The sequence below is a fragment of the Salvelinus fontinalis genome, chromosome 24 (assembly GCF_029448725.1).
Source record: "Salvelinus fontinalis isolate EN_2023a chromosome 24, ASM2944872v1, whole genome shotgun sequence".
Classification (NCBI taxonomy): Eukaryota; Metazoa; Chordata; class Actinopteri; order Salmoniformes; family Salmonidae; genus Salvelinus; species Salvelinus fontinalis.
In genome coordinates, this window is record NC_074688.1 from 27,292,863 (window position 1) to 27,319,221 (window position 26,359).

The following is a 26,359-nucleotide window of genomic DNA, read 5'->3' on the forward strand; positions in this document are numbered from 1 at the left end:
GTGATGACAGACAAGTCAAAGTGAACAAAGTGCACAGGAGCATTTTTTAGTTTTCATTTGCATAGTTGTTTCACACATGGCAGTTACAGTGTCAATAACTATTTGGTAAGGTGATTTCAACATTATCCTATTGTTGTATAATATACATACATACAGTACATATTGTACAGAACCATCATATACATAGTGTAATTCATAAAATTCTATACTCAATATTGTAAAGATTGCTAGTTTATGTCAGACTCGACTGTTAACTCAGTACAGTAGGCTAGTTTCCAAATGCCTCATTCATTAGTAGTTGAACTACATACTCAATTGTGAGAAGAGACAGAGCACCACAGTCATTGCATCTGAAATTAGGAATGCTTAATCATCACATTCTCATAAAGGTTAGGTCCATCGTCCACACCGGCCACCACTCCTTCATTGGCGATGACTTCACTCAGACTAACAGCGTCCGTTACAAATCCAGCAGGCCCGATTGTTCGATATCCACTCTCAGTCTGCATCCCAGGGTCGCCGTTCTCTTCCCTCACCCCGGACCTTTCACCCCTGACCTCTGACCCAGCGACCTCTGGCACGCTTTTCAAAATGGAGGACAGGGGCCTCGTGGGCGTAACAGTGGCAGGGGCGTCCTCTGGTGGGGGTTGAGTGTTAGTGCCAGCGTCAGTGTTTCCCATGACAGCAGGGGAGCTGTGGTGGGCGTGCTGTTTCCTCCTACTAGGTTTCCTCATAGATACGCCTTCCCCTACAGCACCCTCCACCCCCGAGGGTGGGGGACCCCCCTGCTCCCACACACTGGCCCTAGTCCCCAGCTTCCTCCTGGGGGGCTTGGTGATCTCCTCCGCCCCCGGGCTCTTCCCCTTGGGCTTAGTTCCCACCTCCTGATCTTTGTGTCTCTGGAGGCTGCCTAGCCTGCGTAGCATGGCCTGTACCGGGCCCTCCGAGCTGGGGAGCTCTAGTTTAGACAGGGGCCTCCCCACCCCCGCCTTCCCCACTGTCACATACACTGTGGTCACTTTGTCCATCCCTTTATCCATCTCTGCCTGCTGGCCATCGGATGTGGACCCTGGTGTTTGCCCACCCTTTCTGGGAACAGCAGCGTTGGATATGGTGCGTCTTTGCCCTACCACTGTTCCAGGCACCTGCAGGGTAGACATGGCTCGGGATGGGGTAGCTGTGTACCTGTCCACATCGGGGTCCCCTGCTTCACCACTGGATTCTGGGTCTTCCAATGGTCCCGTCCCACCTCCACCTCCACATCCATCCACCCCCCCCTCACCTGTCTCCGTCTCTTCCCCCTCTGAGGCCTTCCCTCCCTGGGCCTGGAGGGCTGACAGCATCAGGACCCCCCAGGGGGACTTGGGTTTGGTGCGGGGGGCCCCGGGAGTCAGGTCCTGGGCAGAGCCTCGGCGCTCCTTGGGGCTGAACCTCGGATGAGATGAGATTGTACTTTATTACTCCCCAAGGGTACATTTTTTGACATTCTCACAACATTAAAAACAATCACAAAAAGAGAATTGAAGTGCTGCGTAGTGTGGTGTGGTGTGTGTAGCGCCCAATGTCCTCATCATGATGACTACGACCTGGTGTTACCTGGTGCCTTCGGCGAAGGAGACGGAGGGGCATTTGGACTTGGCGTTGCTGGAGGTGCGGGGGATGCCAAAGGGGAGGGACATGTCTTCTGCACTAATACTGAAGGCAGAGGGGTCAGGGAAGATGTTACACTTAGAACTCATCTCATGCTGGAACTCCTGGAACTCACCGCCCGCTACTGCTGGGATGTCTGAGGGACGTAGAGGGGGGGAATGGAGGGACAGGGAGAGAGAGAAAAAATGTAGTCAATCGAAACACAAAGGGTTGAACACACACACACACACACACACACACACACACACACACACACACACACACACACACACACACACACACACACACACACACACACACACACACACACACACACACACACACACAGATTACCTTCTCTGGGGGGGACACAGTAGAGCACCTCTCTGGTCTCCTCATCACTGTCGAAGAAGGATCCCTCCGTCACCCAGCCTGAGGAGGGAGGCTCTATGAAGCTGTGGTTGAACGTCAGCTCAGGGTCGTGGTGGGACACTGGAGAGAGAAGCGTTTATTATTATTATTATTGTCATAATATTGTAATACGTATAGTATGGACACCACTCCTTTTTCTAAGCGCATGGAGAAAAACTTTCAGAGCATCCAAGTACTGGAGTTTCTTCCTTACATAGATACAGACATATGACATGATCTCTAGTGTGATATTGGACTGACCTGTGACTCTGGGTAGCCCAGAGGACCAGACAGAGATACAGGGTACAGCAGAGCTCACGTTGGCCAGGACGTTATACACATGATGCTTCATACGGACAGAGGTACCACCTTCACCCACTGCTACCCTGTAGGACCAGAGCAGAGTCAGAGGAACACACACACCTGTCTTTGTCATCCGAATTATATACACACAAACACACCTGTCTTTGCCGTCAGTAGGTCCTCCACAGCAGCAGCAGCAGCAGACCAGCCCCAGCAGCACCAAGAGCAGAGGAACCAGGAGACCAGTGATCAGAGCCCTGTGACCACCTGACACCACACACACACACACGTGCGCACACACACACAAACAAATGTGATTCAACCTCACATATTCCTTCTTGAGGAAAAACAAATATTTTAATCCATAGGCTCATCTACTATTACTTATCATTAGCTACACATTATCCACCAACTAGCGCTGTATCCAATAGGAGGAGTACATACTGTATGGACACGCCCCCGTTGCTGGGTGACAGGCGGTGCCCTCTCCACAGTCACAGACAGAGGAACAGTTAAAGCCATACAGCTGGTCTGGACAGGTGATGTTACAACTGGGGACACAACAGAGAGAAACCTGTTAGTGACAGCCAGATACACAATCCCAGAAAGATGTCTAAATCAGACATTATTGGATTGGAGAAACATAGTTATTTGAACCATTGTTTCACATCACTTCAAGGAAGGATGCATTTTAAGAGTATTCAAACAGAACCTCTGTCTGCTTTCTCAGTACTCTCACCTCCGTCCCTGGAACCCAGGACCACAGACACAACTTCCTGTCACGCGATCACAGTGGCCATGGAAACAGGAGCTGCACAGGGAGCGGCAGGCGTCCCCGAATGTCCTGTTAGAGCACGGCTCGTCACACCTGCAGACATACAGAGTGGCCCAGATAACAGAAGGACAACAAAACTATCAGCACTAGAAGAAAACACTGAACCTTTTCAGTATCAACGACACATGCATGTCTGGGAAGTGGAATTACTGTAAAAGGTCTCAGATACGTTTCACTGGTAGTTAGCCATCAAACACACACACACCTGGGTTCGGTCCATCCTGGGTCACATCGTGAACACGCCCCCGTCCTGGGGTCACAAGGTTCACCGTTCCTGCAGCGTGGGCATGCCTCCTGGCAGTGGTTTCCATGGTAACCGTGCGGGCACAGCCGGTCACAGTGTGTGCCGTTCCACCCAGGCTCACAGGCCGTACAGACACCATCAACCACAGAGCACGACTGGCCTCCTTCACAGTGGCCACAGCTACATAGGAGGGCAGAGAGAGAGAGACATCCACAGCAAAATGACAAGGCTGTACCATCAAAACATCACTGCAATATCCATATACACTCTCTTACCTCAGTTTACAGCCACTGCCATACTCCCCAGGTCCACACGGTTCGTTACAGAAGGCTCCCTTGTACCCAGGCTGACATACACACTCCCCGCTGACCGCATTACACTCGCTGTGCTCCAGGTCACAGTTACAGCGGCGGTCACACGTCGGACCCCACCACCCGTTCTGGCATTCACACGCCCCCGTCTTCTGTTGGCAGGATGATATGTAGCAGCTACAGCGAAGGCTGCACTTCTGACCCCAGTAACCCGGGGCACACTGACACCTGCCAACCAACGTTTTTTAAGAAAACATATTTCTATTGTGTTGTAGCTATTGTGTTAAAACATATGTGTGTACACTGTCCTTTAAATTATTAAATTGCATGCTAAATTTTATCAAGTGATTCAGCTTTTAGCTAACTTATGCCTCCCATTGTAAATATACCCATTCTCTCTCACCTGCCGGTCAGTGGGTTACAGGTGGAGGTGCCTGGGTAGCACTGGCACTGTTTGGCACAGGTGGGTGTCCACCAGCCCTCGTCGCAGGTGCAGTTGCCGTGTACGGGGTGGCAGTGTCCATGACGGCCACATTTGCAGGCGTTCTGGCAGAGTGGCCCCCAGCGGTTGGAGAGGCATGCACACTCGCCCGTGATCGGGTCACAGCGCCCATGAGGGTGGCACTTGCACAGCTCACGGCAGTCCGGTGCCCAGAACTCTGGAGGGCAGCCTGAAGAGGGAGACAGGTTGTAATACTTCATTACCACTTCATTACAATGTTCTTACCCTTTTATTCCTGCAATGTAAAGCACTACCAAAGTTGCTATATTGACTCTTGTTGTGTTCAAAATATATTGTTTGAGTGACACAGCCTATGTAACTTAAACGTCAGAGTTGATTCGACTTACGTGTCTTGCAGTGGGCTCCATAGTAGCCAGGTCGACAGCGACAGACGCCCGGGTATACACACACCTCATCCTGCTGGCAGGCCTGCTCGCCATCACACACAGCTGGAGTCATAAACAACAGACACAGTACTGAATTATACAATACTACCTAAATAAGACAAAAAGCCTGTTCTTGTGTGCCCTGGACGGTTTTACACAATTTACTGTCAGCTGATACTCGCGTAAAGTACACTCCTCTCCCCTAAACTGATACTCATGTAAAGTACACTCCTCTCCCCTAAACTGATACTCATGTAAAGTACACTCCTCTCCCCTAAACTGATACTCATGTAAAGTACACTCCTCTCCCCTAAACTGATACTCATGCAAAGTACACTCCTCTCCCGTAAACTGATACTCATGTAAAGTACACTCCTCTCCCGTAAACTGATACTCATGTAAAGTACACTCCTCTCCCCTAAACTGATACTCATGTAAAGTACACTCCTCTCCCCTAAACTGATACTCATGCAAAGTACACTCCTCTCCCCTAAACTGATACTCATGTAAAGTACACTCCTCTCCCGTAAACTGATACTCATGTAAAGTACACTCCTCTCCCCTAAACTGATACTCATGTAAAGTACACTCCTCTCCCCTAAACTGATACTCATGTAAAGTACACTCCTCTCCCCTAAACTGATACTCATGCAAAGTACACTCCTCTCCCCTAAACTGATACTCATGTAAAGTACACTCCTCTCCCCTAAACTGATACTCACGTAAAATACACTCCTCTCTCTGTTGTCTCCATCCAGTGCAACAGACAAGAGTGGAAGTATCCCTGTTAGAGGTGGGTAAACAAAATACATACTGTAAAGCATAGTAGGAAGTTTCTTGATGGGACTTTTTACTGTGTTTTTTTCATGAAATAATGGAAGATTACAATTATGAAGATACTGAGAATGTTTCATAAAGCAAGGATATATGTCTGGATAGAAAAGGCAGAAAACGAAAGTGAGAAAAATAAAGTGTGAGTGTAATGTAGTCATCACCTGGGGTCCTGGCAGACGTTTCTCCCTGAGGGAGCCAGTCTCTGAGGGGAGGAGAGGGAACAGCAGAGCAGTAGTCCTAGACCCGTCAGAAACTGGCCCATGTCCACCCCACAACCAGGTACCAGCCCACAATAGGTCTCAGAACGTGTCCAACTCACAGGAAAATCCCTTTCTCCTTTTCTTCTCTTTCGCTCACTCTTCTCTTCCCAAGTCCAGAAGAGGACAATGGAAATTGAAGGCAGTCTTCTCTCTTTTTCTCAATTATTTTTCTCTCTCGCTCCCTCTATCTGTCTTTCTCCTGTCACTCTCTCGTTCTACCTTTATTTTCCCTCGTCCAGCTCTGTGGTCTTGTAGGCCAATGGAAGGCAGTCTTTCTCTTTATGTTTCTCTCTCCCTGCCTCTATCTGTCTTTCTCCCCAGCCAGCTCTCTTCAGTCATTAGTCTTGTAGTTGTATGCCCAGCCTGACTGAGCGGTCCAAACCCGTCCGTTTCCTCTCCCTCTTTCCTGGGGAAGTTAGAGCCACTTCCTCCCATTCAATCTGCCTCAGTAAGGCTTTTTTAAGACATCACCACATACTGAGAGATTATGTAAAGAGGTGAGCAGCATATTTAGATGTGTTTGTATGTGTGTTTGTGTACTGTACATCTGTCTTCCACACAAGAACACACACACACACTCACCTTGTTGCAAAGAAAAGCCTAACTGTTCATCCTAGATCAGAAGTGGGATGTTCTCTTGGTAAATGGATGTATGTTGACAGCCCAACTCACATTCTCCCACAATACACACTTCTGATTTCAATTCAGATATTTATTTGTTTTTTATAGCTCAAAGGCTTCTCCGTTTAAAAATAGTCATGCTTACAAAAAGAACATGTACATAGTTTGTAGGAAAATACGTCATTCAACACTATCACCAGCAGCATTCATTTAGAATGTCAGAAAACGACGTCAGAGTCAGATGTCTGAGTACCGATAAGTTATGGGAGGGGGCAGCCATTGTTGTAGGTATGTGTTTCTGTGTGTGTTTCTTTAACGATATGGTCAGATGGAAGGATAGTGACGGCACACACACCATCTCCCATTTACCCCCAAGGAAACACACATTTCCTCTGTAAGTGTAGCAACTAACTTACAGGGGCTGGTGTCGCAGTGAACACACACACACACACACACACACACACAGAGACAGGCGTGCACACACGCACACTTGGCAGCCACATGCATAACAACCAACCCCAATGCTCAATTCATGGTCCTAGGGAAGACATGGTTGAACTCATAATAGGATTCTATCAAAAATGTAAGATGAGCTGATGGTTAAGAATATAAATTCTAATCAATAAATGACTGTTACTCTGTGGCAAAAGGGTTTCTATAACTCACACTATGTCCAAGTCCGTCACAGATTGTAAGAATTACAGCAACCCCAAAACACACCAAAAACACCCACACTAGGTCAAATGTTAAACACATAGAAGTCCACCATGTGTGTTCCTGCAATGACTAATGATTGCTGTGTTCAAAATATATCTTGGTAGGCCTCCCGGGTGGCACAGTGGCCTAGGGAACTGCATCGCAGCGCCAGCTGCGCCACCAGAGTCTCTGGGTTCGCGCCCAGGCTGGTTGGTCTTGTTGTGCTTCGGAGGACGCATGACTTTCGACCTTCGTCTCTCCCGAGCCCGTACGAGAGTTGTAGCGATGAGACAAGATAGTAATTACTAGCGATTGGATACCACGAAAATTGGGGAGAAAAGGGGCTAAAATTTATTTAAAAAAATATATATATATATCTTGGTATCTTTGGCTAAAAATATTTGTTAAAATATCTCAATACAAATTTGCTTCAGAGATTTGTTGTAGATGGTTACATACCAATACACATCACTATAATGTTGAATACAAATACTAAAACAATTACAAAAGCATTATCCGTTAAAAAAGTCCCTCTTAATAATGTCCTGCACAGTTATTGTCAATGCAAAGTGTACAGTTGGCCATTTCACCATTCTGAATCTATTCCTGAGAGAAACAGAGGGAGAGAAAGAGAGAGGAAGAGGAAGAGAAAGGTATACAGAGCACGAACGAGGGGGTAATAACAAATAAAGAAGGAAGGCATGAGAGAAGGCTCTTCCTTTCTTAGGGCTGCTATGGAGACCTAACCAGTATGAAACATCCTGTGAAGACTGAACAGAATGGAGGACAAGTGTAGTTGGACGGGTGTTGAGGGTTGTTATGGTGACTGTCGGGGTTCTGTCTCCGCAGTGTTGTCAGTGTCGTCGATGATTTCCCAGGAAGAAGCAGCGTTGTTTTCACTGGGACTACGGCTGCTGTGGTTGCTGCCGGAGCGCGTCAGGAAGCCAAAGCTAGGAAACAACACAGGTCTAGGATCAGCTATACTAACTCACAACCAGAAGAAACTAAAGGTACACACAGGAGGAGAGAAAACAACACAGGTCACAGGTCAGAGATATTGTCTGAAAGGTTATATGCCGCATAGTCTCTTGTGACCGACTGTGATCATTAAACGGTAAGCGTGCATGTGAGATGTGGTTCTGGTCAGGGTTTCTGAGATCGCATCCAAGATGGCGTGGCAGTGCAAACGTTGTTTGTCGTTCTCCCGTGTAAATTTTGTATTTTTCGTCTTTTTTTGTATATACACTGCTCAAAAAAATAAAGGGAACACTTAAACAACACAATGTAACTCCAAGTCAATCACACTTCTGTGAAATCAAACTGTCCACTTAGGAAGCAACACTGATTGACAATAAATTTCACATGCTGTTGTGCAAATGGAATAGACAAAAGGTGGAAATTATAGGCAATTAGCAAGACAAGTGGCTCAGGTAGTGCAGTTCATCCAGGATGGCACATCAATGCGAGCTGTGGCAAAAAGGTTTGCTGTGTCTGTCAGCGTAGTGTCCACAGCATGGAGGCGCTACCAGGAGACAGGCCAGTACATCAGGAGACGTGGAGGAGGCCGTAGGAGGGCAACAACCCAGCAGCAGGACCGCTACCTCCGCCTTTGTGCAAGGAGGTGCACTGCCAGCGCCTTGCAAAATGACCTCCAGCAGGCCACAAATGTGCATGTGTCTGCTCAAACGGTCAGAAACAGACTCCATGAGGGTGGTATGAGGGCCCGACGTCCACAGGTGGGGGTTGTGCTTACAGCCCAACACCGTGCAGGACGTTTGGCATTTGCCAGAGAACACCAAGATTGGCAAATTCGCCACTGGCGCCCTGTGCTCTTCACAGATGAAAGCAGGTTCACACTGAGCACATGAGCACGTGACAGACGTGACAGAGTCTGGAGACACCGTGGAGAACGTTCTGCTGCCTGCAACATCCTCCAGCATGACCGGTTTGGCGATGGGTCAGTCATGGTGTGGGGTGGCATTTCTTTGTGGGGCCGCACAGCCCTCCATGTGCTCGCCAGAGGTAGCCTGACTGCCAATAGGTACCGAGATGAGATCCTCAGACCCCCTGTGAGACCATATGCTGACACATGCACATTTGTGGCCTGCTGGAGGTCCTTTTGCAGGGCTCTGGCAGTGCACCTCCTTGCACAAAGGCGGAGGTAGCGGTCCTGCTGCTGGGTTGTTGCCCTCCTACGGCCTCCTCCACCTCTCCTGATGTACTGGCCTGTCTCCTGGTAGCGCCTCCATGCTCTGGACACTACGCTGACAGACACAGCAAACCTTTTTGCCACAGCGTGCATTGATGTGCCATCCAGGATGAACTGCACTACCTGAGCCACTTGTGTGGGTTGTAGACTCCGTCTCATGCTACCACTAGAGTGAGAGCACCGCCAGCATTCAAAAGTGACTAAAACATCAGCCAGGAAGTATAGGAACGAGAAGTGGTCTGTGGTCACCACCTGCAGAATCACTCCTTTTTTGGGGGTGTCTTGCTAATTGCCTATAATTTCCACCTTTTGTCTATTCCATTTGCACAACAGCATGTGAAATTTATTGTCAATCAGTGTTGCTTCCTAAGTGGACAGTTTGATTTCACAGAAGTGTGATTGACTTGGAGTTACATTGTGTTGTTTAAGTGTTCCCTTTATTTTTTTGAGCAGTGTATTTCAATTTATTACGTTTGTTTATTCCATGTGTAACTCTGTGTTGTTGTATGTGTCGCACTGCTTTGCTTTATCTTGGTCAGGTCGCAATTGTAAATAAGAACTTGTTCTCAACTGGCCTACCTGGTTAAATAAAGGTGAAATAAAATTAAAAATAAAAATAAAAACATGTAGTAAGTACTACATTCTGTAGATATGAGGTAGTCCCTGGTTACACCACAAGGGGGAGTCGTCTATGTTTATATTAATGGGCTTAGTCAGAGGCATCAGCATGTGCAGTGAAAGTTATACATTGAAAGTAAAAGCAGAACAGTGAACAGAGCTGCAGCATGTGTTTGAATGTCTGCCTAGAGGTAAACGTAGACACACAACAGTATTATCAGGAGTCCAGAGGTAGTTTAACATAGACAGACAATATAATCAGGATTCAGGACATAGCAACAAGTTGATGGAACGATTGATGCATGCTGGAGGCCTATGAAAGAAGCCAAACCTGTCAAACCAACCACAGACCTGCCTCAACTTTGCCTAGCCAATCAGTGGCCTCGAAGTAAGGGTTATGGTAGGGAACTGCATAGTTAACTGAGACTCATTGTCATTACAAATCAGGCTTTTGCAGGAATTCTCCAACAGAACAAGGTCCTGCATCAGTTTAGCAGAGTAACAACATTGTAACAGGCAACTATTCATACTACATTTCTAGAACTATCTTCTGATTGGGTTGCTTTGAATGTTGTAAATGTGCTATAAACATGTTTACATTTCTGTATGTAAATAGCTATGTTAATAGATGTGTTGTTTACATTAGTAAAAACAGGTCAGTAGTACTTACAGGTTCCTGATGCGAGACTCTTGTGGTTTGCTGTCAGTGCTATCTGTCTCGGTTTCTGTCTCTGCTCTCCTCTCAAACAGGGGTCCTTTCTCCTCATCACTGTTTAAGGAAAGCACATCCACAAAGTCAGCACTGCGTCTTTGTGTTTGTGTGTGTGTGTGTGTGTGTGTGTGTGTGTGTGTACCCGTGTGTGTGTGTATGTGTGTCAGTGTCACCTGCTGCATTCGTCCTCTGGCATGCCCAACATCTTGGCCTTGATGACAGTTTTCTGTTTCTTTATGGCAGAACGTACAGCGTCCAGCAAGAATCCTGGACATCGCTCATCATTCAGGATCTCCCTGTGAGGATGACACAAATGACACACACGTCAGTACATACACACACAGGTATGAAACTAGACAAACACAAACAAACAAACAAACATGTGAACACATACATACACACCCATAAAAGGTATGAAACATCCCCCCATAGTACCTACCTCTGGTAGTAGGAGAGTTCCTCCTGCACCAGGAACAAGTTGGCTTTGAGCTCGTTCCTCTCTGTCAGCATCTCTCTGACCTCCTGCTTGGTGAAACAGGGTCTGTTGGGATCTTTCAGGTCTATCACCAGCTTGTCAGTCAGGTCCACTTCTGTCTTACACGGATTGGCCTGTTGGGGTGGAGAAAACATAGGTACACTATCACAATTTACTTAATGTAACAACAGTCATGTGTTTTATGGCTAAGGGAAACAACATTTTGTTGTTCACCTGGTATAACACATTTAGTGAACTTTACAGTCTTTGAAATTGTCTAAAAGCATAATACCCATCAAAATGATGAGATTTGGCAAAATGTGTGACTATTACAAAGTAACAAGACAACATTTTTCTTGTAGTGAGATTTCTTAGTCCCATTATACTGTAGGTGGACAATACATACATGTACATCTTGTGCCAACGCTGTTTCCTCTCACAACAATGAGTTAACTCCTTTGTCAGAGAGGAAAGTCACACATATTACCTTCATTTCTCTTATCTTAGTCATAACAAATATTTCAAAATGGCTACAGTTTCTTTTACAGGGTGAAGAGTTTAAAAAAAACAAAGGCCAAGTGTAAGACTTGGCAGAGAGAGGACAGTGACAAATGTTCAAAGATTAAAGTTCAGCTACAAAATAAACTGAGGGAGAGGGCAGGACACTAAAAGTTCTCTAGAGAAATGACAACAAGGTGTAACAAACAAGTCAGTAAAGTGAGTCAGAATACACCACACTGCATGACTAATGTTTATGTAGTATTATAAACTTGGTACTTTGGGTCCTGGATACTGATTGGCCAAAACAGCAATTCAACTGTGTGTATATCAGACAATATACCACAAGTATGACTCAAAAGTACTTTTTTACTGTTCCATTTATGTTGGTAACCAGTTTATAATAGCGATAATGCACTTTAGGGATTTGTGGCATATGGCCAACAAACCACACCCCCTCGGGACTTTTTGCTTAAATATAATATGAAGGTCCAAGGCCAATTCAAAAATGGAAATGAACCCTTGCCTTTCAACAAGGGACAAACACACCTTTACACACACAGAGCCACCCATCCACACACATACAACCCTCCACACCATGCATGCACACACACGCACCCCACCGCTTTCACACAGACACTTCTTACCGTGCCGGCAGCAGCGTTGGCCTTTTCCAGCTGGGTGGTGAGGCGTTCTATCGCTTTCTGTTTCTCTCGGAGGTCTGCCTCCATGTCAGCCTTCCTCTCCACAGCATTCTTCACCTGGGCCGTAACGATGCTCTGCTTGTGTCTCAGCTCCCCATTCATCTTCATGAAGCGCTCCAACTGCTCCTGCAGCTGTATGTATATACACACACACACACACACACACACACACACACACACACACACACACACACACACACACACACACACACACACACACACACACACACACACACACACACACACACACACACACACACACACACACACACAGGTATGTAACAATACATTAACATAACACTCATATTACATACATATACACTCATTCACATCCAGGCCGATGATATGATATGCTAGATATCATAGCAGGCCTTTGTGGGGGTGCAGGGACTCATTGGGAGCAAGAGGAGAGGACCATATTAGACAAACACAGGGGGTTACTCCCATGAACAGAAAAACATGTTCAAGCATCATTTTGAGCAAACTAGGGTTCTAGGTAAGGTGAAAAGCCTAGAAACATCAACAAACACACCGAGCTCGAGCTGGAGTTTAAAACCATTACTGTGTGACAGAGAGAGCTGCTGTGAATAAGGGAGTGGAGTCATGGCCCAGACTTGTCTCCAAGATGTGGGTGATGCTCAGCACAAACCCATAACAACTATATCAGTACTGTTTCAGTATCATGTTTTATTAGTCGTATGTACACGTGGTATACACCGTCCAATGAAATGCTTACTTGCAGGTTCCTTTTGACAATGCAACAACAATAAATAATAAAAGATAAGAATACGAACGTAAAGTAAAATGGCTCAGTAGAATAGAATAATCATTTTAGCATAAGTATAATACACAATTTATAGTCCAATATTTACAAGTGTTTTGGGGAAGGGAGGATTGGGGGGCAAGTGTTTGAATTGTGCAGTATTAAGCAATCATAACAAGAATCTGGTAGTAGCAGTTGTGATGTGTGTGTAGCATGAATGTACACTGAGTGTACAAAACATGATCTTTCCATGACATAGACTGACCAGGTGAATCCAGGTGAAAGCTATGATCCCTTATTGATGTCACTTGTTAAATTCACTTCAATCAGTGTAGATGAAGGGGAGGAGATATGTTAAATAATTATTTTTAAGCCTTGAGACAATTGAGACATGGATGTTGTAAGTGTGCCATTGAGAGGGTGAATGGGAAAGACAAAATATTTAAGTGCATTTGAACGGGGTATGGTAGTGGGTGCCAGGCGCACACATTTCAGTGTGTCAAGAACTGCAACGCTGCTCGGTGTTTCATGCTTAACAGTTTCCTGTGTGTATCAAGAATGGTCCACCACCCAAAGTACATCCAGCAAACTTGACACAACTGTGGGAAGCATTAGAGTCAACATAGGCCAGGATCCCTGTGGAACGCTTTCGATACCCTGTAGAGTTCATGCCCCGACGAATTGAGGCTGTTCTGAGTAGAGGTCGACCGATTCATCGGAATGGCCGATTAATTAGGGCAGATTTCAAGTTTTCATAACAATCGGTAATCGGCATTTTTGGACACCGATCATGGCCGATTACATTGCTCTCCACGAGGAGACTGCGTGGCAGGCTGACAACCTGTTATGCAAGTGCAGCAAGGAGCCAAGGTAAGGTGCTAGCTAGCATTAAACACATCTTATGAAAAACAATCAATCTTAACATAATCACTAGTTAACTACACATGGTTGATGATATTACTAGTTTATCTAGCTTGTCTTGCGTTGCATATAATCAATGTGGTGCCTGTTAATTTATCATTGAATCACAGCCTACATCGCCAAACGGGTGATTTAACAAGCGCATTCGCAAAAAAAGCACTGTCGTTGCACCAATGTACCTAACCATAAACATCAACGCCTTTCTTAAAATCAATACACAAGTATATATTTTTAAACCTGCATATTTAGTTAATATTGCGTGCTAACATTAATTTCTTTTAACTAGGGAAATTGTGTCACTTCTCTTGCGTTCTGTGCAACAGAGTCAGGGTATATGCCTGCAGTTTGGGCCGCCTGGCTCGTTGCGAACTGTGTGACGACTATTTCTTCCTAACAGCCAACTTCGCCAAACGGGGGATGATTTAACAAAAGCAAATTTGCGAAAAAAGCACAATCGATGCACGAATGTACCTAACCATAAACATCAATGCCTTTCTAAAAATCAATACACAGAAGTATATATTTTTAAACCTGCATATTTAGTTAAAAGAAATCCAGTTTAGCAGGCAAAATTAAACCAGGGAAATTGTGTCACTTCTCTTGCGTTCATTGCATGCAGAGTCAGGGTATATATGCAACAGTTTGGGCCGCCTGGCTCGTTGTGAACTAATTTGCCAGAATTTTACGTAATTATGACATAACATTGAAGGTTGTACAATGTAACAGGAATATTTAGACTTATGGATGCCACCCGTTAGATAAAATACGGAACGGTTCCGTATTTCACTGAAAGAATAAACGTTTTGTTTTCGAAATGATAGTTTCCGGATTTGACCATATTAATGACCTAAGGCTCGTATTTCTGTGTGTTATTATGTTATAATTAAGTCTATGATTTGATATTTGATAGAGCAGTCTGACTGAGCGGTGGTAGGCAGCAGCAGGCTCGTAACCATTCATTCAAACAGCACTTCGTGCTTTTCGGGTGTAACCGATGTGAAATGGCTAGCTAGTTAGCGGGGTGTGCGCTAATAGCGTTTCAATCGGTGACGTCACTCGCTCTGAGACCTTGAAGTAGTTGTTACCCTTGCAAGGGCCGCGGCTTTTGTGGAGCGACGGGTAACGATGCTTCGAGGGTGGCTGTTATCGATGTGTTCCTGGTTCGAGCCCAGGTAGGGGTGAGGAGAGGGACGGAAGCTATACTGTTACACTGGCAATACTGCCTATAAGAACATCCAATAGTCAAAGGTATATTAAATACAAATGGTATAGAGATAAATAGTCCTATAATTCCTATAATAACTACAACCTAAAACTTATTACCTGGGAATATTGAAGACTCATGTTTAAAGGAACCACCAGCTATCATATGTTCTCATGTTCTGAGCAAGGAACTTAAACGTTAGCTTTTTTAAATGGAACATATTGCACTTTTACTTTCTTCTCCAACACTTTGTTTTTGCATTATTTAAACCAAATTGAATATGTTTGATTATTTATTTGAGGCTACATTTATTTTATTGATGTGTTATATTAAGTTAAAATAAAAGTGTTCAGCCTCCCGGGTGGCGCAGTGGTCTAGGGCACTAGACCACTAACTGCGCCACCAGAGTCTCTGGGTTCGCCCCCAGGTTCTGTCGCAACCGGCCGCGACCGGGAGGTCCGTGGGGCGACGCACAATTGGGCTAGCGTCGTCCGGGTTAGGGAGGGTTTGGCCGGTAGGGATTTCCTTGTCTCATCGCGCTCCAGCGACTCCTGTGGCGGGCTGGGCGAAGTGCGCGCTAACCAAGGGGGCCAGGTGCACGGTGTTTCCTCCGACACATTGGTGCGGCTGGCTTCCGGGTTGGAGGCGCGCTGTGTTAAAGAAGCAGTGCGGCTTGGTTGGGTTGTGCTTCGGAGGACGCATGACTTTAGACCTTCGTCTCTCCCGAGCCCGTACGGGAGTTGTAGCGATGAGACAAGATAGTAATTACTAGCGATTGGATACCACGAAAATTGGGGAGAAAAGGGGATAAAAATAATAAAAAATAAATAAATAAATAAATAAAAAATAAAAATAAAAGTGTTCATTCAGTATTGTTGTAATTGTCATTGTTACAAATAAATAAATAAATCGCCCGATTAATCGGTATCTGCTTTTTTTGGTCCTCCAATAATCGGTGTGTGTGTGTGTGTGTGAGTGTGCGTGCGTGGGCACTGAAGCGTGTCTGGGTACACTTGTATTCAGATAGACTGTACATGTAGTCTTCTTGTCCTTACCGCCTCCACCTCTTTAGACACGCTGGCTATCTGCTGTGCTTTGGCCCTCAACTCATCTCTCTGCTTGTCAACCACCTCCTTCAGTTTCAGCATCACCTCCCGCTCCTGCCGTTGGACACGGTCTGGAACACAGGACCACAACAATACAATATTATCACTGTGGGTTTTCAATGGTCAACAGACGGTACAGAGACAACACATTAGGGCACAAAAAATAAAAGTAAAGAAATAAAAGCGCAACGGAAAATGGAAATTAATGTCCAGGAAGTCCCTAATGAACATGTCCCAGTAGTTCATCAACCATCTACAGTCGGTCAACACTAAGTCCCCAGCCAAAGCTGCTCAGTGGAGTGTATCTTAAGGTCTGTGGTTAAAGAGTAAAGACGCTTAAGGATTATCCTTCAGCACATGGTCATCTTTAAGCAGTCTGGTTTACACCTGTTGATTCAGACACACTACTCTGGACGTGTAATGACTGATACATAACCTATGGTGGAGATTATTTTATTTAACCTTTATTTAACTAGGAAAGTCAGTTAAGAACAAATTCTTATTTACAATGACGGCCTACCCCGGCCAAACCCTCCCCTAACCCGGACGACGCTGGGCCAATTGTGCGTCGCCCTATGGGACTCCCGATCACGGCCTGTAGTGATACAGCCCGGGATCGAACCCAGGTCTACAGTGCCTTAGACCGCTGCGCCACTCAGGATCACAGGAGCTATGGCGTTTTGATTTGGATGGACATTGGAGACACTAATGTTCCTAGGCCAAACTGGTGCAATTAAACTTAACAACAAGCAGCTAACATGGACCTCTTGGTGGGAAAACTGGTTTCAGCGTGTAGTATGGCTGGGGCCCGTAGAGGTACTGCAGGGGGTCCACAATTTTCTATACCTTTTTATAAATAAAACAAAATGAGAGCCTGCCTGCCATTCTGTCCCATTTCGTAGCCTTGGACTACGAACCTATGCCTACCCACGACCTGCCCTTCGCCTGCCCCCTTGTTATAATAAATATTCTGAGAACCGAACCATCCGCCTCTTGTGTTTGCATCTGGGTCATATCCTGAGTCGTGATAGTACGAACTGGCCCTGACTGACCCAGCAGACTCGGACCAGCTCCACAATGCTGTCTCCTTCCAAGGAGCCGCCATTAGAAGACACGAAGAGGTACTCCAAAACCTTATGGAAGGATTCCAGATCTTGGCGGAATGCCACTACCACACTTTCACTACATTGCTGGAGCAATTCCAAGGATTATCAACTGGGCAACAAGCCACTACAGTAACACCCAAGACGCTTCTCCCCAGCCTACCCCGGCTTCCCGAGAACCCCACTTATCTCCTCCGGAGCGCTATGCTGGAGATCCTGGAACCTGCTGGGCGTTTCTCTCCCAGTGCTCCCTCATCTTTGAGGTACATCACTCTTTGTTTCATTTGGATCAGTCGAAAATAGCATATCTTATAACGCTGATGTCTGTAAGGGCGCTCGCCTGGGCTATGGCAGTGTGGGATCAACAATCCACCTTTTGCCTTAGTCTGGAGGATTTTATGGTGGAGCTAAGGAAGGTGTTCGATTCCCCGGTGTCCGGGAGAGAGGCGGCTTGGAAGCTACCTCGTCTGAGTCAAGACTCCCGCAGTGTGGCTGACTACGTGGTTCACTTTTGGACGCTGTCCACCGAGAGGGCCTGGAATCCGGAGTACCTGTTTGACACCTTCCTTCATGGATTATCGTAGGAAATCAAAGACGAACTCACAGTCCGGGAGTTACCCAGAGACCTCGACTCCCTCATAGCCTTGAATATAAGGATTGATGGGCGCCTACGGGAACGCAGGAGAGAGAGGAGTTCTGTTCTCAGCCACACTCGCTCGTCCACGTTTTCTCCCTCGCCTCCGAAGAACCCCGGAAGTCCCTGATGCCTGCATTCCTGAGAGAATCCGAAATCACCCGAGCCCCTCGGCGACTCGTCTCCTCCTGAGCCCATGCAACTGGGCAGGGCTAGATTGTCTCCTAGTGAACGTTTATGCAGGCTGAGCTTCAACAGTTGCCTGTATTGTGGTACTACAGGATATACAGGACAGCTGCCGGGATCATGCGTCCTCCTGCCTCCCCTGCCGGTGCAGGGTTTTTCTTTGTGGAAAAGAAGGACAAAACCCTGCGCCCGTGTATTGACTACCGGGGCCTCAATGACATCGCTGTAAAGAATCGTTACCCACTACCGCTTTCGAGCTTCTCCGGGGGGTGACCATCTTTTCGATGTTGGACCTTCGGAACGCCTTACACCTGGTTCGGATATGGGAAGGAGACGAGTGGAAGACAGCCTTCAACACGGCTAGCGGACACAACGACTACCTGGTTATGCCGTTTGGTCTAAGTGCATTTATTTAAGTGCACTCGCTCGTCCATGTTTTCTCCCTCGCCTCCGAAGAACCCCGGAAGTCCCCGACACCTGCATTCCCGAGAGAATCCGAAATCACCCGAGCCCCCTCAGCGACTCGTCTCCTCCTGAGCCCATGCAACTGGGCAGGGCTAGATTGTCTCCTAGCGAACGTTTTCGCAGGCTGAGCTTCAACAGTTGCCTGTATTGTTGTACTACAGGACATTACATAGCCACCTGTCCAGTAAAAGAACAGGCTCATCAGTAGGTACGGGTACGATGGTGGGCCATACAGGGAGTCTTCAAACTCCCATTACTTGTACTCCTCTCCATGCTGTTCCACTCCTGCTGTGGGGTGGTCGGTCAAAATGTCTTTGGGTGCTCATTGACTCTGGGGCTGATGAGAGCTTCATGGATGCTACTCTGGTATCTGAGCTGGGAATCTCTACTCAACTCCATTCCAATGGATACCAGAGCTTTGAAGGACACTCCATTGGCAGGGTTACTCACAGTACGGTTCCCATTAACCTGCAAGTGTCGGGTAATAACAGTGAGTCCCTACAGTTTCTACTAATTGCATCTCCTCATACACTTGTGGTTTTGGGATTTTCATGGCTCCAGAGGCACAACCCCCTGATCGACTGGGCTACTAGTTCTATCCTGGGTTGGAGTCCGTTCTGCCATGCACATTGCCTTAAGGCGGCGCAGCCTGCCCTGGGACACCCTTCTGCGGGCTTGGGAAAAGCCTCGGATCTCCCGCGGAGTACCAGGACCTCCGGGAGGTTTTCAGCAAAGCTTGTGCCACATCCCGTCCTCTGCATCGACACTGTGATTGCGCTATTGCCCTCCTCTCGGGCACCACGCCACCTCGGGGTTGGCTTTATTCCCTGTCTGGCCCGGAGACCAAGACCATGAAGGTATACATTAAGGACTCCCTAGCTGCCGGGATCATGCGTCCTCCTGCCTCCCCTGTCGGTGCATTGTTTTGTCTTTGTGGAAAAGAAAACCCATGTACTGCACCCATGTATTGACTACCGGGGCCTCAATGACATCACTGTAAAGAATTGTTACCCACTACCACTCCTCGGCTTTCGAGCTTCTCCAGGGGGTGACCTTCAGAACACCCATCACCTGGTTCGGATACGGGAATGAGACTAGTGGAAGACAGCCTTCAACACGGCTAGTGGACACAACGAGTACCTGGTTATGCCGTTTGGTCTGGCCAACGCTCCCGCAGTGTTCCAGGCCCTGGTCAACGATGTGCTCTGTGACATGTTGGTTTGTGTTTGTCTATCCGGTTTGTGTTTGTCTATCTCAACAACATCTTTGTCTTTTCCCTGGCGGCTCAAGAGCATGTTCGCAATGTCTGACAAGTCCTCCAGTGCCTGCTGGAGAACCAGATGGATCCTGACAAGGTGAAAGCTGTGGTGGATTGGCCCCAACCCACATCCAGAGTCCAGCTGCAATGTTTCCTGGGATTTGCTCATTTCTACCGTGGCCTCCCCCCTCTCTGCACTCCCCTCTCCCAAGGTTCCGTTCATGTGATCCCCAGCTACTGACCGGGCGTTTCTGGATCTGAAGCACCGTTTCACCACAGCCCTCATCCTAATCCATCCGGACACGTCCCGTCAGTTTGTGGTGGAGGTTGACGCCTCGGACATTGGAGTGGGGTCCGTCCTGTCCCAGCGTTCTGTCCAGGACCAAAAGCTGCATCCAGGCGCTTTCCTCTCCCATCGTCTCAATTTCGCTGAGAAGAACTATGATGTGGGAAATCGGGAACTTATTGCGGCACTGGAGGAGATGGCACTGGAGGAGTGAAGGCACTGGCTCGAAAGGAAGGAACATCCATTCTTAGTGTGGACCGATTGTAAGAATTGGGAATATCTTCGCACCGCCATGTGCTCAACTCAAAGCAGGCTCGTTGGGCTCTGTTATTCACTCGATTCAATTTTACCATTGCCTACTGCCCTGGGTTCAAGAATGTGAAGCCTGACGCCCTCTTCCGCCTGTATAGTTCCGCTGCTACACCATCTGACACTGAGCCCATCCTCCCTACCTCCTGTCTAGCAGCTACACTAGTCTGGGGTATTAAGAACCGTGTCCGCAAGGGGCCACGTTCCCAGCCAGACCCCGGGGAGGGGGCGGCTAACCAGATGTTCATCCCAGATTCGGCCCGGTCCTGGAATGGAGCCATTCCTCTAAACTCACCTGTCATCCCGGCTCTCACCGGACCCTGGCTTTCTTCCACCAACGTTTTTGGTGGCCCACCATGGTTCCGGACGTCTCCGCATTCGTTGGCGCCTGCACTGTGCACACAGAACATGACTCTCCGGCAAGCTCCGGCTGGCCTCCTTCAACCATTCCCTGTTCCTCATTGCCACTGGTCCCATATATCCCTGGACTTTGTCACTGGTCTCCCTCTGTCTGATGGCAACACCACCATCCTTACTGTGGTGGATAGGTTTTCCAAAGTGGCACATTTCATTCCCCTTCCAAAGTTACCCTCAGCCAAAGAGACAGCCTAGCTTATGGTGCAGCACGTCTTCTGGATTTATGGACTTCCGGTCGACATGGTCTCCGTTTGGGGTCCTCAGTTCTTGTCCAGATTCTGGAAGGCATTCTGCACCCTCATTGCATCATCGGCCAGCCTGTCCTCCGGGTTTCATCCCCAGTCTAACAGCTAATCAGACTACTCTTCGCTGCCTCGTCTCTGCCAAACCCACCACCTGGAGCCAGCAACTTGTGTGGGTGGAGTACGCCAGCAACTCCTTCCCTGCTCGGCCACTGGACTCTCGCCCTTCGAGTGTTCCTTGGGTTACCAACCCCCGCTCTTCCCTGAGCAAGAGGAAGAGGTCAGCATAGCCTCGGCCCAGATGTTTGTCCGCCGCTGTCGGCGTACCTGGAAGAGAGGCCGGTCCGCTCTTCTTACGACCACCTCCAGGTATCACCGGCCTCCGGCTCCCCGCTATCGGCCCGGACAATGGGTATGGCTGTCCACCCATGATCTGCCCTTCCGGATGGAGTCTCAAAAACTTTCCCCACGTTTTATTTGTCCATTCCCCATCTCTAATGTCCTTTGCCCCTCTGCTGTTCATATTTTGTTGCCCCTGCCTGCCCTGATCCTGAGCCTGAGTCTGCTGTTCTGTCCATTTTTTGACTCTGCCTTGGACTACGAACCTCTGCCTGCTCTTTTGCCTGCCTCTTTGTTATAATAAATATTCTGAGAACCGAACCATCCGCCTCCTGTGTCTGCATCTGGTTCATATCCTGAGTCGTGATACTATTTTGTTGTATGATACTAGGGTTGGTGCTCTTAGCAGATAGACTACTAAGCAGGGACGAGATGAATAATGAATATCTTACGAATACTTAATAAGTTAGTGTAATAATACAAATATACGTGTCTATTAGTTTACCGTAATTGCTGGACTATTAAGCGCACCTGAATATAAGCCGCACCCACTGAATTTTTTTTATTTTTTTATTTTGTACATAAATAAGCCGCACGTGTCTATAAGCCGCAGGTGCCTACCGGTACCCGGTACATTGAAACAAATGAACTTTACACAGCCTTTAAACGAAACACGGCTTGTAACAAAAATAAATAGGCTTTAACGAAACACGGCTTGTAACAAAAATAAATAGGCTTTAACGAAACAGGCTTGTAACATTTTTTTTTTTTTTTAATAGCAGTAAACAATAGCCTACCAAGAAAGTCCTTGGTCACTATCTTCCTCCTGTGCACTGAAACCACTGAAGTCATCTCCTTTGGTGTCGGAGTTGAATAGCCTCAGAATTGCTTCATCCGATGTTGGATCGTTTTCATTGCGCTCTCCTCACTTTCATCCGGAGGCAAACTCATCCAAGCCTCATTTTCTAGTTCGGGCCATCTGCTTTTCTTTCCTCTGAAAACTTTTGTTGTCTTTTTGCACTAAGTCAGTTTCTCACGCTGCTGTTTCCAACGTCTTATCATCGACTCATTAAGGCTCCCGTGCAGCAGCACTATTTCCTTTTCCAACAGCCAGATCGATCGCCTTCAAATTGAAAGCTGCATCATATGCATTTCTCCGTGTCTTTGCCATGATGAGGGTGACAAAATGACTACCGTAATCAGAATGATGGAAAGTTTGAGCGCGCTCGATTTACGATGTGACGGTGCTCAGTTTTTTGGCGGCATGAATTTGTGAAAGCGGGAAAAATCCATAAATTAGCCGCGTCATTGTATAAAGCGCAAGGTTCATAGCGTGGGAAAAAAGTAGCGGCTTATAGTCCGGAAATTACGGTATATGTATCTTTTCTGCTTTGTTCGTCTTTCAGTATTTACATAACAAATGTCACATTTACGGTCACACATTCACTTCCCAAATAAACAAACACCGGAATTTCTCAGTCAGCAATGTTTTTCCGTGTGATTACCACCATAAGTAAATACTCTGAGCCAGCTTTGCAGTAACTCCATTGCCGTGACACGCATTACTTTGGGGTATTTTACCTGTTGGGGTGGGTAGTATATTTGCATACACACATGTGAGAAGGGGATTGTTTCTAAGAGGTGTGTAATATATTATGTATGACACAAAGGGTAAGTACCATACCCAAACCTTCCTGGACATGGTTGACCCTAAGGCAGATGTTTAAACTAACCTTCCTGAGCATGGTTGCCCCTAAGGCAGATGTTTAAACTAACCTTCCTGGACATGGTTGCCCCTAAGGCAGATGTTTAAACTAATTTTCCTGAGCATGGTTGCCCCTAAGGCAGATGTTTAAACTAACCTTCCTGGACATGGTTGCCCCTAAGGCAGATGTTTAAACTAACCTTCCCGAGTATGGTTGCCCCTAAGGCAGATGTTTAAACTAACCTTCCTGAGCATGGTTGCCCCTAAAGCAGATGTTTAAACTAACCTTCCTGAGCATGGTTGCCCCTAAGGCAGATGTTTAAACTAACTTTCCTGAGCATGGTTGCCCCTAAGGCAGATGTTTAAACTAACTTTCCTGAGCATGGTTGCCCCTAAGGCAGATGTTTAGGCTGTTCTATATCAACCAACCTCCCTAAATTTCGCTGCCCTTAGGGCCGCTGTTTAAGCCAATCGCGTGTGTGTATGTGTGTTTATGTGTTTTAAACCAACCTTCCTGGACATGGTTGCCCCTCAGGCAGCTCTGTAACTCCTGATTCTCCATCTGTAGATGCAATACCTGGGCCTGCAGCTCCTCGCACCTCCTCTTCTGCTTCTCCACCTCCTCCTGCACCTCCTGGTGGGGGACAAGGAGGAGCTGTTACAGACTCTGGGATAGGAGGAGACACACAGCATACCCACCATAGAAATGGAATGACATTCTAGTCATTATATTTCTATGGTATCCATAACCATTGACTTCTAGTGAACTCATTGCAACCAGAGGAGTCTACAGGTACTTGGTGGTGAGGAAGAATACGCTCCTAATTAAATCAAAGATATTTATAGCTACAGAGTGCTAGCTGAAGAATGTTCCAAGTGAAAGAGAAAAATAAGCCAACAAGACCAATAACAGACAGTGTAATCAGGTGTGAGACAGAAACAACGTGTTGTAATGAGCAGGGCCCATGGTGTGGTGTGTGGTGCATAGACATGTGGTGTAGTGAAAACTGTAGTACCAACATGTTTCCTCTTATCATATCATATCTATGATCGTTGAGATCACAGACCAGATAACAGTGACTTCCCTACTTATACTGCGATATAGCCTGGGTCAATTTATATTAAACACTGCACAATGCACAGTTTCTCCAGAGATACATCTGATCAAGACTGAACTGTGCGATGTAGTAGGGAGTTGTAGTTTCCAACATGACAATATTCTACATAGCTTATTGCAGAAAATGTGGTAATTAACTACATTGACCATAACCCATTGCACGGGACTTTTATTGTTTAATTCTGCGTTGTTACACCATTCGATCCACGTAATGCACAGTGCAGTTAATGTAATTTTTATTTTATCAAAACCGAAATCCGTGATACATACTGTGGCAATAGCGACCTGTCAATAAAAACACACGAGGGACATCATAACGACAATGGCACGAGCGTCCATTCTGAACACACCATTCCGTGATGTTACATAACAGAAACGACATATAGTCTACATTTCGCTTAGGCTACTAATACAACTAAAATGGAGCCTTCTCTGTGTGGGGGAATAGTTGCCAGTGGTAGGTCTACACTCTACACACAATGTGTCACACAGATAACAAATATGTTTTGTGAGCTGTCACTTGCCACTGAATGGGCATGATGAATAACGTGGCATGCTAACGTGCAGCAAGTAGTAGTTATTAAATTGAACCCTAGCCGTCAAAACAATTCAATTGCTACATTGTAGCAGCAACCCCAAATCACATATCTTCAGTGTTGTTACAATCCGCTAATTGAAACGATACGTCACTGGAGGTATTATCTGCCCCATGTTACTACCATGTTATTACCACCGACTCACCCGTTGTATTTCGTTCTTGCTTTGTTCGCATTCTTTCACATTTCTCGTCTTCTTCTGTTTCTGTACATTAAGTGTTTCGAACGCTTTAAGTAGGTCTTCTTCTTTTGACTTGTGTGCATGGTTCCGCGATGCGAAGCTCTCCAAAAGTTCTAGAACTTTGACAATTTTAGGCACCAGTCCTGTGGCGCTCTCTTTACCGTAGCCGTCAATAAGTGTTTCCACTTCCGAGCCAATCAATTTAGCTATTTCGTATACATCGTCCACAGTTAGTGCTGAACATGTCCTTTCAAAACACACCTCTGTCTTGACGTCTTGCTTTTGATCGTTTCTACCGCAATCCTTCTCCATTATTGCACAAGTGTTCATGTAAGTTACTATCGAAACCCAGAAACAAAAAGAACGTCGTTCTCACGGTGACATGACAGTTCCCCGGCGAAAGAGTCGAAACACAATTAAAGCGAAAGCGTTCTCGCAATAAACAGGTGTCTTATCTACACGGCGATATGCTGCTGCATCTAAACTTAATGCATTCGTCAAATCGTCACCCTATGCTCGAACTTGACTGAGTTGCATGCTTGGTCAGAGACGAGAACAAACCCGTTCTAACTTGAACCTCATTCGAGTATACGTCACACATTTTACCTAACCCTAGTACATAACATTAATGAGGCCCAATTCAAATAAAATAACATCGAGTTCCTCATCGAGATGTCTTGAAAAAACAGAGCAGTGTAATGTCGATTGGACGCCAATATTTCTGCCCACTCGGCTTGTTTGTCTCAACATCCCTTCTACTTTCCTGACCAATGTAATAGGAGTGAGTTATTTAACCTTAATTTAACTAGGCGAGTCAGTTAAGAACAAGTTCTTATTTAAAACGGTGGCCTACCCCGGCCAAACCCGGACGCTGGGCCAATTGTACACCGCCCTATGAGACTCCCAATCACAGCCAGATGTGATACAGCCTGGATTCGAACCAGGGACTGTATTGACCTCTTGCACTGTTATGCAGTGCCTTAGACCACTGCACCACTCTAGAGCTACATAACACAGTGTACTGTTACACTGGTATGCTAGGTCACCCATACAGTAATGCATCAGACAAGCACACAAATTGGATTTCCTCTGAAGGCATGGGAAACGATCAATGATGCTGTACTGTTCTTTAACAGCAGCCATAGATAAAACTGAATAGATCAAACAAAATATAACAAATGCAATTGACGGACACAATCTACCCACATTTGTTTCATTCACGACAATTCAGTTTGCAAAGCAGAGTAAAAAAAAATACATTTGTACTTTTTTTGAATGC

The 26,359-nt window shown here is 46.5% G+C and overlaps 2 protein-coding genes across 5 annotated transcripts; both read right to left on the reverse strand.

Moving 5' to 3' along the window:
* Positions 1-30: 30 nt before the first annotated feature.
* LOC129822561 (scavenger receptor class F member 1-like) lies at positions 31-6,098 on the reverse strand. 3 transcript variants are annotated; one of them, XM_055880885.1, is made up of 13 exons: positions 5,617-6,097; positions 5,344-5,405; positions 4,583-4,684; positions 4,137-4,404; positions 3,698-3,961; positions 3,384-3,602; positions 3,083-3,211; positions 2,788-2,894; positions 2,502-2,610; positions 2,302-2,426; positions 1,984-2,121; positions 1,597-1,786; positions 31-1,431 (listed from the first exon to the last, which is right to left on the reverse strand). In XM_055880885.1, the coding sequence occupies exons 1-13, from the start codon at positions 5,715-5,717 to the stop codon at positions 357-359; spliced, it is 2,889 nt and encodes a 962-aa protein (XP_055736860.1). In that variant the 5' UTR covers positions 5,718-6,097; the 3' UTR covers positions 31-356. The 3 variants fall into 3 exon arrangements, with proteins under 3 accessions (XP_055736860.1, XP_055736859.1, XP_055736857.1); XM_055880884.1 differs by having other exon boundaries at positions 31-1,425; positions 2,302-2,610; positions 5,617-6,098; XM_055880882.1 differs by having other exon boundaries at positions 2,302-2,610; positions 5,617-6,098.
* Positions 6,099-6,412: 314 nt separating this feature from the next.
* On the reverse strand, positions 6,413-25,818 carry LOC129822586 (rab-interacting lysosomal protein-like). Of its 2 annotated transcripts, none has more exons than XM_055880931.1 (8): positions 25,045-25,818; positions 23,697-23,820; positions 16,192-16,313; positions 12,192-12,380; positions 11,011-11,180; positions 10,745-10,867; positions 10,530-10,628; positions 6,413-7,982 (listed from the first exon to the last, which is right to left on the reverse strand). In XM_055880931.1, exons 1-8 carry the CDS (start codon positions 25,408-25,410, stop codon positions 7,850-7,852), a joined length of 1,326 nt encoding a protein of 441 aa, XP_055736906.1. In that variant the 5' UTR covers positions 25,411-25,818; the 3' UTR covers positions 6,413-7,849. The 2 variants fall into 2 exon arrangements, with proteins under 2 accessions (XP_055736906.1, XP_055736907.1); XM_055880932.1 differs by having other exon boundaries at positions 23,764-23,820; positions 25,045-25,169.
* Between the last annotated feature and the right edge of the window lie 541 nt (positions 25,819-26,359).